Source organism: Antechinus flavipes, chromosome 1 (genome assembly GCF_016432865.1).
Source record: "Antechinus flavipes isolate AdamAnt ecotype Samford, QLD, Australia chromosome 1, AdamAnt_v2, whole genome shotgun sequence".
Lineage (NCBI taxonomy): Eukaryota > Metazoa > Chordata > Mammalia > Dasyuromorphia > Dasyuridae > Antechinus > Antechinus flavipes.
The window spans coordinates 165,578,054-165,590,553 of NC_067398.1; the positions used below are offsets into that span (position 1 = coordinate 165,578,054).

Here is a 12,500-nt window from a genome sequence, read left to right on the forward strand (position 1 = left end):
AAAAAAGGATTTTGAATATAGAATTCTTTGAGATTCCAACTTACTTAGCATTTATAAAATGTGTCTTTGTGTTTGTTTAAATAGGTAGTGCTCACATGATTGAGGCAGATATTCTTCTTTCTTGTGATGAATCAGAACACAGACAACCCATAATGGCTCATCCTCCTGAAATAAGCAGTGATAATACTCTTCAGGAATGGCTAAATGAAGTTTTGAAAACCAACAAAGGCATCAAACTTGACTTTAAAAGGTATGTTGGAAATGTTACAAACATCTTATATTCCTAATAGACCAGGAATTCACTTTGAATTGAACCGAACTTTTTTAATTTAACAATTTAATTAAAAAAAATAATTATAGCTTTTTATTGACAGAGTCCATGTCAGGGTAATTTTTTACAACATTATTCCTTGCACTCACTTCTGTTCTGACTTTTCCCCTCCCTCCCTCTACCCCCTCCCCCAGATGGCAAGCAGTCCTATACATGTTAAATATGTACAATTTAATTTTAAATTAATTTTTCAGTTTAACACTCCCCTATCTCCATTGGAAAAAGAGAGAAAAAAATTTTGTATAGTCATATAAAACAAATTCATTGTCATTGTCATTGGCCATGTCCAAAAAAAAAAAAAGTATTTTTTAGGATATAGGTAGCATCCATCATTATCAGTCCTCTGGAATCACTATTGATCAGAGTTTTCAGGGCTTTCAAAGTTGCTTTAAAAGGTTGTGGTTTTTATAAATTGTTCCCCTAATTCTTCTCACTTCACTCTACATGAATCAAACCATCTTCCTGGGTTTCTCTGAAATCATTCTTTTCATCATGTCTTACAACATAATAGTATTCCATTACATTTATTATCATTATTTGTTCAGCTGTTCTCCAATTGATAGAAAAAACTGCCTATAAGTATTTTTTCTTATTCTTTGATCTCTTTGGGGCTTAGACCTTAGAAGTGATATTACTAGGTCCAAGGGTATATGCGATTTAATAATTTTTGGGACATAGTTACGAATAGCTTTCCAGAAGAGCTAGACCAATTTATGCCTCTACCACAAGCAGATTAATATGCTTGTTTCTCTCAGTCCTTCTAATATTTGTAATTTTCCTTTTTTATCCACTCTTCCAATATGATGGATAAGAGATAGAATCTTAGAGTTGCTCTAATTTTTATTTTTTCTTGATTTTTGACCAGTTTTCTCCTATGTATTGATATCTTGGCAGGAAATCAGTTTGATAGTTATTTTATTTCCTAACTTTGGGAAAACCTTAGGTGTTTTTTTTTTTTTTTTTAGTTGATCAAGAAGTATTCTATGTAAGGCCACTTGAGAATAAATCCTGAATATATGCACAGGTATGCACAGGTTTGACTGAGTAGGCAAGATAGAGAGCCAACCCATATTAAACTAAAAAAGAGTTTAATAATTAATAATGGAAAAAAGTATTACCAAATATTGAAAGGTTACTTTGCTATTTTATTTAATCTGAAAATACAAGAGTTGACATTTGTAGTCAGAATGGATATTTATGACAAAGTGACTCATGAATGGGCAAGAAGCTAAGACTATTGTTTATGGGTTTGTAAGACATGATTAGAATTCTTTACTTCTAGAATGAAATTTGCTGGCAAATGGAGCAGGAAACAATTTCATGCTGCTATTTGTGGTAAAAGGATTAATATATTTAATTTAATGACAATACAACTAACTGATTACCATTACTTAAAAAGGAGCTCAACTGAATGTCTTGACTTAATAGTATAATATTCATGTGGCGATGACAGTTTTACAGATGAGAAAACTTAGGCTAGAGAAGTTGTAATATTTACTCTAAATCAAATGGCTAGGAATCGACAGCACTTTAACTAAGATCTTCTGATTTCAAATTATTTGCTCTTTTTCTATAGTATATTTATATAACTTTAATGTAACTGTTCAGGGTCATGATATTTACTCCAAAAGTAAAAATATTAGTATAACATTTTATCATCCTGGAAAGTCATGTCATTCTCTACAAATGCTCCTTCCAGGAATCAAAATTAATTTTTATACCTACCGGAGTGGCACAAAAACTACAAGAAAGAGTAGCAATAGGAATGAAAATGACTGCTCTTGCTTCCTCCTATCACTTCCCCAATGATGTATGTCATTACTATTTTATGACTCTAGCAGAGCGCCACCAAAAAAAAATTGGTCAAAGGAATATAGTCCATTGAAGAGTACTGAAGTTGAAACAAAGGATTTTCTTGTTACCTCTGTGCACTTTGCTTTTCCAAAGAAAGGGCATACTATTCTTCTAAGAAACTGCATTTCAGTTTTATCCATAGTGAAAATGTCTGTGGGTTCCTCCAGTTCACTGGTCATTGGACAAAGATTTTTTTTTTATTTTCTTTCTATTATGTTTATTGAAATAAGTCCAAGAAAACATAATTCAAACACTTTGCACCATTTCCTATGATAAAAATGTTTGTCTCACATTAAAAAAAAATTGATCCTCAATAATTAGCTATGTAAATAGTAAACTAACGATCATATAAATCCACATAGGTAGTGATTCACTTTGACACACCTCTACTCTGCCCCCTACCATTGACAGAACATAACATAGTTATTATAAAGAAATGACCAAGACAGATGAGTTTTCATGGGAAATTTGTTAGAATAATAATTAATAATAATATTTCACTATTTTTCCATCTCCCAAAAAGCGTATTTACTAAAGACCTGATATCCAAGATTTGGAACAGATGATACATTAATGATATATTATTTCACTATTTTTCCAGACAAATGTATTTACTGAGAGAACCTGATATCCAAGATTTGGAATAGATGATGCATTTATGAGTTAAACACTATGTGTTTATCTCATAAAACATTTCATAATGTTTATCAATTCAATAACTAATCATGGCATCATGAATCTTGAATGATAAATGCTGTGTAGTACCTCTGGACAAAGGAATCATGATTTGAAATAGCTTGAAATATTTTCATATATGATCAAATTTGGTTTTTAGACAAAGGTTTTATATTAAATCTTCATTAAGTTAAATGGATGTTTTTAAGCAATAAAAAACTGGGTAATTTTGACCCAGATATCTCTTTATTAGCACTAAGGCCCCAGAAGATACTGACAATAACAAAAAAGTCCTATCCATACAAAAATGTTCATAACAGCATTATTTGTGATGATAAAAAACTAAAAATAAAATTGATGGATTGAGGAATTGCTGAACAAATTGTGGTATATATACAGTGGTGGTGCTATGTACTCTGATGACAGAAATAATGGTCATTCTTGCAATTTCAAGGCTGGCTCTATTCATTATGCACCATACCAAGTTTTTTTCATTTGTCCATATAACATTAATTTGTTGCAGTAAGGAGCTATTTTTAGGTCTGTTAAATTTGAACGCTAATTCTTCAGCTTTTTAACCTAGGAATCATTAAAAAAAATTATAGAAATTTTAAATTAGGAATCATTAAAAAATTATAGGAATTTTAAATTTGCCAACAATAAAATAAAGCTAAAGATATAAAAATAATAAAGCAAAAATTTAATATTTATATGTATATAATCACCACCACTTTTTTGACAATAACTTGTCAAGTAGAGGGTATATTTATTATCTCCATTTTATAGATGATAATTTGAGATTCTGAGATGTAAAGGGAATGTCTCTTGGATCATACAACTTGTTTGTTAAATGTTTGAGATAGACTTCTAGCTTTAACCTCCTGCCTCCTAGTGTGGGAGTGGAGAGGAGATAGTGAGAAAGACAGACAAATAAAGAGAAACTTCTTTGCTTATTGATAGTGGAATGTCTTATGAGTTTGGTATTTGGAGATGAAACTCAGGGTTTTAAAAAAACACCTGCCTATTCTAGGATGGTATTATAGAGTAATAGAGTAATAACTGAAATTTTAGAAGGATGCAAAATTTTATACAACATTTGACATATATTACTTAACAAGCATTTGAGATATTTAACTTGGCAGTTTAATGTTCAAAAGCAGGTGTTTGAGTTCAATGAAATAGTCTCTCAGAACATTAAAAACAAAACAAAACAAAACAAAATAAAACATGTTGTATGAATGACAGATGTATAAAAATCAGGGTCAGGAGCTGTTTTGAGTTCTGGCATGCTTCCAAGGAGCCTTATATATATTATATCAAGTGAGACTTACAGCCTGTAAGATTAGGTTCTACATTATGATTATTCCCATTTCATAGATATAAATAGACTAAGATGTAGACAGGCAAAATGACTTGTTTAGGGTTTTCCATCTAGTAAACGTCAAAATAGTTTAATGCAAGTCTTTCTATCTCCAAATCCAGTTCTCTCTCCATTATACCAAATCTTTATATAACAAAAATGGATTTGTAGTAAATAGTAGATTCGAATTCTTACTTTGATACTTAGAACTTTTGTGACTTTGGACTACATTTCCCTTCTTTTAAAATGTGGAGGAGAGGGACTAAATGATCTTTCAGCTCTAAATTCTATGTACATAGGTTCTTTTGTCTTAATGGCTTCCCAAAAAATAGCATCCTGGCTACTGCTTTAGAAACAACTAAGTGAGTATAAAAGAATAGAGAATTTAAGTGTAGATATTATCAGAGTTGTTTTGAATGAGCAAAGCAGGGAAATGATATAAAATAAGGAGAGAATGTTTATATACTTTTTGAGCCAAACCTTGTTGGATAATATTTGTATTACTAAATTGTTTCCCAACAAGTTGTTTTAATGAAGAACTGTGTATGTAAAGGAATCCTGGTTTGTTTTGGCATTATCAATTCAGCAGGTTTATTACCTTCTTGATATATTTATTATTATTATTTTTTTGGTGTTAGCTGATAAAGTGTAGAAACATACAGAAATGATTCTCTGCCACCACCTGCTGATAATGAGTCTCAAGGCAAAGGAGTTAAAAAAGGAAACTTAATTTTTTTAGTCTCTAAAAATCACTGTATAGTAGAGTAGTTCAACCAGCCAGCAATTTTTGTGATAACAGATTTTATATCAAGTAACGAGATAGGATAAATATTATCAGAATATAATTTTTAAAACAAAATCAAAATTATTTTTAAAGGATCATTTTAGTTGCAATTTGCTTTAGAAAGGTAGTGTTTAAAACTGCTTATCCTTTGTTATTTATCATTACTATTTACTAATTTTGATGGAAAATTAATTTGATCAGCTCATGTAATATAACAATACAAATGAATAGATCAAAAGAATGGATAGTGTAGACATTGTTCTGATTAGAAAATTTTTATTATGTGTAATAATCATAGAAGAGAAAGGAGATTATTTATAACATAGTAGAATGAAAAGTTAGAGTTGAAAGAGACTTTATAGGCATCTAATCCAGCACCTTAATTTTATAAATGAATAAATGGAAGCCCAGAAAGGATTTGTCTGTCCAAAGTCATATGAAGGAGTTAAAAATAAAACAGACCTGTGATTGGAATCCAAATCCTCCAATTCTAAATCCAGTTATTATTGAGAACATATTAAAGATACTTTTAATTTTTGAAAACTAGTTACATTTCATTTATCTATAGGATTTTTTCCCCCAGAAAGAATTAATTGTATCACATTATTATTCAAAATAATGCTAAACAGCAACTGCCTATCATCCAGAAGAAATACTTGTATATTCCAAGTTGTTCCCGTCATCAAAGTACAGCTACTAGTAATAATAATAATGATAATAATATATACATACATATATACATGTGTATGCACACGCGTATATATATATACATATATGTGTGTATATATATGTGTGTGTATATATATATATATACATATATACACATAGTTATGTACATGTGTACATACATATACATAATCACTTATTCTGTGCCAAGCACTGTGCTAAGAGCTTTATCTCATTTTGGAATCTCTTTTATCTCATTATCTCATTTGATCCTCATAGCAATTCTGGTGCTATTATGATCTTCATTTCACAGTTGAGGAAACTTAGACAAACAGAGGTTTAAATGACTGAATCATATTGTATATGAAACCATGAATCTCCATTAAAAATAGCTTTATTTTTTAGATATAATATATATTCATCATGTTAGTACCAAAGCTGAACAGGATAGTTTCAAAAATAATATGTGGAATATATTGTAAGCTTAAAAAAAAAGGCAGGTGGTATGAAATAGAAATTTCTAGTTTCATATAGAATCTTATGTTTTCTCATATGGATGGAAATACTCATTTTGGGGATGTTTAGATTTAGAATAAAGAAAAATAAACTTACTTTAAAAAAAAGATTTTAAAAAGTCACCCAAAAATACACGAATTTGGGTGCAGTAATAAATTTAAGTTTTGTGTATTCTTAAAATTCTGAATTTAACAAATACCAAACAAGAAAAGCATTTCCACAAACATAGAAAATGAGTATGGTATCTGATGTTGTGAGTTTATATCACATTCGGCTTGCTTTTCCTTTTAAAATATTTATAATTATATATATGTGTATATATGTGTGTGTTATACATATATATTATGTGTATAAATATATAATATTTATTTATATATAACATATAATATAATATAAATAATATAATATTAAAATAGATATAAATATATCTATATATAATATGTATTCAACATGTTATTTCCTAAGATATCTTTATTGTTTCCTACTGACATTTTCTTTTGTGCATTTTAAAATGCTTCAATGACTCTTTTTTTAAAACTTTATTTTTCATTATTACCCAGCTTTAGTCCAGGTTCAATTTTGTCTGACCATATTGAAAGAAAGAAAAACAAAACCTCTATATCAAATATCATAGTTAAGCAAAAATAAATCTGTGCATTCTTCATGTATGAATGTGTGTGTGTGTGTGTGTGTGTGTGTGTGTGTGTGTGTGTGTGATATTCTGTACCTCTCATCAGGAGGTGAGTAGCATGTCTCATTATTAATCTGTTGGGATTACAATTGGTCATCACATTGATCATTCTGTATTATTTCAGTCTGTATTAGTCATTTCAGCTTCTTCTGAAATGAATCTCTTTAATTATTTCTTATTGTACATTACCTCTCACATATATCTTGTGATGGACACTAGGCTTGTGATTTACTCGATATTAGCAACCTCCTTAATGAGAAAAAACTTCCTCTACCAGTGAAGGCACTTTCTTGGCAAATTATATTTTTAGAGATTTACTTAAATGTTGAGAGAGTAAGTTAAGTAACTCAAGGTTACACAACCAGTATGTCTGACCACTCTTCTATTGCATTCATGTACTATAATTTGTTAAGCTGTCTTCAGTTGCTTGGTACCTCCTTAATTTTTAGTGTTCTTTTTAATTTTGAAGAACTCACTGAGCCTGAAGCATTGCTATAAAAACTCAAGGAATTGACTGTTGTCATAGCATCAGCAGTTGAAACAAGTTTGCTAGCCCTGCACAATGCAATATACTTTTTTTTTTTTTTAATAGCATGATCTCTCTTTTACTCTTGACTGGATCATTTCTTTCTAGAAATCCCATGTACTTTTTCTGAATTCTTTTTTCTTTATTGCTTACTTGTCTCCTTTCTAGAATACAAATGAGAAAAGAAAAAATATAAAAAGAGAAAATATTACTACAAATAAGAAAATAACTTTCCTTCTTTTCTTTTCCTTCATTTATAGAATATAAATTTTTTGAGGGCCAGTACTGTTTCCCATTTCCTTTTTTGGTTTCTTTTTGCTAGTACAGTGCCTTGCATCTAATTGGCATTTAATATGAGTATTGAATAGATTGGTCTGTGGCATAAACATATATACATTTGTTGAATAAATTAATAAAAGCTGAGGTTCTGGCAGTGATTTGGTCAGCTGTTGTTTTGACTTCAGTCTATGAAGTTCCATTTTTTTTTTAAATAAAAAAGACTTGTCATTTACATTTATAGGATAATAGATTTAGGACTAGAAGGGATTTCAGAGGCTAGCTAGTCTAACTCTTTTATTTTACAGATGAGGAAACTGAGGTCCAGAGAAATTTACAAGTTATACATATAGTAAATGGCACAGGTAAATGGCAGATACTAAATATACCCAAGGTCACCTAGGTAGTAAATGACAAGCATGATTCAAATCCAAATCCCTGGACTTCAGAGTAAATACTCTTCCCATTTCATCATTCTATTCATGTACTTTTTAGCAGGCTTGAGGGGCACCATAGAAGACCCAAATATGTTATCCCTGGTGCTTTAGAACAGAAATATAAGAATGTGCTATATTGCCAATTCTTCTTTGTTTTGCCTTCTAACTAAGCATCATATAAATGGGAGTGGAGTTCAAATGAACTATCACTAGTATATAGCAAAATGATTTGTTGATATAGGTAAACACAGCACAGTACAGTTGATTCAGATGGAAATATGTTCATTCTGGGAGAAGAACCCCATGAAGTTTCCCTTAACCCCCTCCTCGCCCCTCCCCCCCCCCCCCAGTCTCACAGAGTAGCATGGAGGATAGTAACCCTAATGAGCAGTAGGATGTGATAATTATATGGTTGAAAATCTAGAGCTCTGGGATTTGGAGTTCACTGACACTGAGTTTTCATACAAAGAACTTGTCACGGTGTTGCTGATCAAGCCTTAAAGTCAAGGAAAATGAGAAGCAGAAAAAATGGAGTTCTCTAAAGAAAGTCTGATAAAACTGCTATATGACTTGGCATGGAAGCCTTGAAGATAATACAAGCAAAATCATAAATCATTCTGCAGTAGCAAGTTTGTGGGAAACTTTCATCAGCCAATTCTAACTAGAACATTAGGGAAATTAAGTTTTAAGCATATTGGTATGGTGTGTAACAGGAATTAGGCTCAGGAGAGTAGATGTAGTGTTCTCTTCTCTAGAATATAATTGTTCTCTGGGAGCAGGTTTTTTGGGGGGCTTCTGGAGGCAGCCTTAGTTTCAGTTAAGCATAAATAATCACCCAAAATGCAGCCAGCTGGTAAAATGCAAATGTTTATTTTCTCCTTCCAATATAGCCCGGTTGCTTTTTCTTAGAGTTCTATTTCTCTGCTTGGTTCCAAGAGCTCCCTCAGAATGTCTCCAATCTAATTCAGCTGAACTCCCTTAACTGGGCCTCTGCTTTCTTTTTATATATCAGAGAGTGGGATTATGGGTTTTCTCCCATAGTGCTCTTTGGCCCTAAGAGCTTCAAGGGAGGTGTGAATTCGGATATCTCATACTAAACCCTGAAATCTCCTAAACGTGTGAACTCCAATGAGTACTGGTGTGAACACAAGCATTGTATCAATTAGTTCTACTTAGTATCTTGTTTCAGGTTCTGGCCCAACATTTCTCCTTGTAAGATCAGATCAGTGATACTGAACCATGCTAAATTAGATAATTATTGTCTCTATCAACTCTAATGACTTAATAGTTTGTAAATATTCCAACAAGTAGAGCCATAAATTCCTTTGGCTATTAAGTATCTGACTCCTCCATGACTCAATCCCTATCTTGAATTACACTAGTGATGATTCCTAGATTTTCCCTGTTGGTAACTGAATCTCTCAGTTCATTCCCTTTTGCTTTCTATAGCAAGCTACCTCTGCATTTGCCCTCACCTCAGTGTTTTCTGTCAACTATATTTTAAGATTTTTGGTTGTGCCTATTTTGTTATTCTAACTAGACATTACATAAAATCTTGTTTACTCCTTTAACTACAACTTCATCCCCAAAACCTGAGTGTGGTTAACTTCATGTCTCCCCTTTAGGGCAGTAAGATTATACCCTCTCTATCTTGTTGGAGCAGTTCCAACTGGAAAATACCCAAAAAACCAAGTGATAGAATAGAATGATAGTAATATATGTAACATGTTAGATGAGATGGCAGCTCTTTAGAGCTCTTAGCCTGTCAAATATATTTTTTAGCCACTTTGCTAAGATTTCTGACCCAGTTAAAACTGTTTCTTCAACTCCATTCTTGTGATTTTATCATCAGTCTGGAAATGTTAGGTTTGTGATTTTTCCAACTAGATAAGTATCCCTATGGGCAATATTACCATTTTGGACCCAAAAGACCAAAGAAGATCTATTTGAGTGATTCATTCTGGAGTTCAAATAATCTTTTAAGGAGGTTTGGTAGTTGAATAGTCTAGTGCTTTCTGAATTGTAAATTCAGATTTATCTTGAAATGAGGATGCCCTTTGGGCTCTGTAGTGTGCTTGCTACTCTCCACTGGTTCATCAGTATTCTGTTCTAAGACTTTCAATAAGACTTTTCAATTAATCATATTCTTACAAGAGAGGTTTTTTTTTTTTTTTTTTTGTGAAGTAGTGAGAAGTACTTTTATGATACTAAAAAAAAGAGAGGAGAAAATACATCAGTGAATCTTTTAAAGACACATGAAAAGCAGAAAGATGTTCAGAAAGGAACCTAAACAAGTAAGGCAGTGGGGTAACTACTTTGTTAAATTTGAAATATAAGCCCCATTATATGTAGTGGAGATTCATGTTTTCATATGCATTCCTCTTTTTCTAGTGTTTGTATAGGAAAATGTTCATCTTTGTTGATGTTTGTTAAACTATCTTAAAAAAAAAAAGAAAAGAAAAAGAAATAAGGTTTACCTACCTATTCTGGAAAAATCAGAAAATGAAATTGGAACACTTAGGTTGGAGAAACAAAAACTCAGGGTGGAGATGGTGACTATTCTTAAAGATCTGAAAGACTGTCATGTGATTAGATTTATTCTGCTTGGGTGAAATGAGAAGAAATAGAAATAAACTACCTACAGTTAGATTTAGGTATAATGAAAGAACTAGAGTACTTCAAAAGTAGACTAGGATTCTTGGAACAGTATTGGTTGCCTCTTCATTTGAGGTGTTGAAACAAAAACTAAGCAACAATTTATTAGGGATAGTCATGATAAATTGTCTCAGTTTAAAGCGAAGTCCCTAATGGAATGCTCTAGAGCTCAGTATTTGACTATGCACTATTGAACTTTCATCTATGATTTGTATAAAAATTTAGATGACATGTTTAGCACTTTGTACTTAGATCATTGTGTTGTTGAGAAAAACTGAATCATTTATGAGTTGTCATATAATGTTGCTGATACTGTGTACACTGTTTTCCTAGTTCTGCTCATTTCACTTTACATCAGTTTATACAAGTCTTTCCAGTTCTTTCTGAAATCTGCCTGTTCATCATTTCTCATTGCATATTACCATAGTTTGTTCAGCCATTCCTCAGTTGATGGACATCCTCTCAATTTCTGGTATATTACCTCCATGAAAAGGGCTGCTAGAAGTATTTTTGTGCATGTTGATTCTTGTCCTTGTCTGATGATCAATAGAAATGTATTGTAGAATGAATCCTTGACCATGTATAGTTTCTACTAGTCAATCTCTGTGTCTCTTCCAATTCTGAGATTTTGATTCCCTGATCCTAGTCAGGTAAGTGTTATTTTCCTGTCTAAGAGAGATAAATGCAGTTACTCTTAATGGACTGGGAGAATTATGCACCAGATGAGCACATGGAAGACCTAAGCATGAATTTCCACATATTCAAACTGGTACATGCCTTTTACATCATTCCCAAGATTGAGAGACTCTCCCTATAAGAGTAGTTGATGTGTGGGCTTGTTCATTGCCATAACTACTTGGTGGCATTTCTAGAACTGTAGGGGGAAATTATCAGTTTATTAGATTTGTAGCAGCTTTGAATTTTATGTTTATTTCTTTTTCTCTTGAGCATGATGGTTTATATGTTATGTATTTTCCAGAGCAGAGATGTTCCAGTGATTCCATTCATGCTTCTATTCATCAAACCCCTTGTTAGCTATACTAAGAAAGGCGGGGGGTGGGGGAGGCAGTTTTTGACAAGGTCTTTCTAGATGTTGGCAAAAATGAGGAAGCAGAATTTCAAGATAACAAGAAATGTTGGTATTTGCTGAAAAAACAGTAGCCCAAGGTAGTATGAATCATCAATATAAATACTCATTACCTAAGACATATTCTATGTATGCCAGTGTTTTTGTTCTGAAGATGCTTATATCCTATTTGGGGGGGGGGGAAGAAATGTGATTGAAAGGGTTAAATAATATTGTAGAACAAGAATATGATTGATGTTACAAAGTAACCAAAGTAATTAGCAATAATCTCAAATTTAAATGGCCTTTTGTTGTTGTTCATAGAGTTAACTTATTTAAATTTTAGTTCTTTTCCACAAAGATTTGTATATCAGATTATTTAATAAGCTAAACAAAAGAAAAAGGACCATGTAACAAAGGTTAAATTGTAGTCAAGCTTATGCAATTTAAAGGTTGTGTCTTTGTTAGACCTGGAATAGACAATCATTGTTATGACTTCACAGAAAGCATAAGTCATTGTGTACTCCAGTAATTTGAGAATCCTTCATGAAGAAGATATGAAGAGCTGAGTTTATTTATAAATACATACACATACACATATATATATGCACACATGCTTTATATATTTATACTTATATATGTTATTGATATCTTTTGTTTTTA

General features: G+C 31.7%; 1 protein-coding gene across 1 annotated transcript in view; it reads left to right on the forward strand.

The window, feature by feature from the left end:
* FAM151B (family with sequence similarity 151 member B) overlaps positions 1-12,500 on the forward strand; it is a 54,973-nt gene that overhangs the window by 16,473 nt on the left and 26,000 nt on the right. Inside the window, exon 3 of the mRNA XM_051992778.1 lies at positions 85-250. Within this exon, the coding sequence (XP_051848738.1) occupies positions 85-250 (166 nt within the window). The remainder of the gene's footprint in view (positions 1-84; positions 251-12,500) is intronic.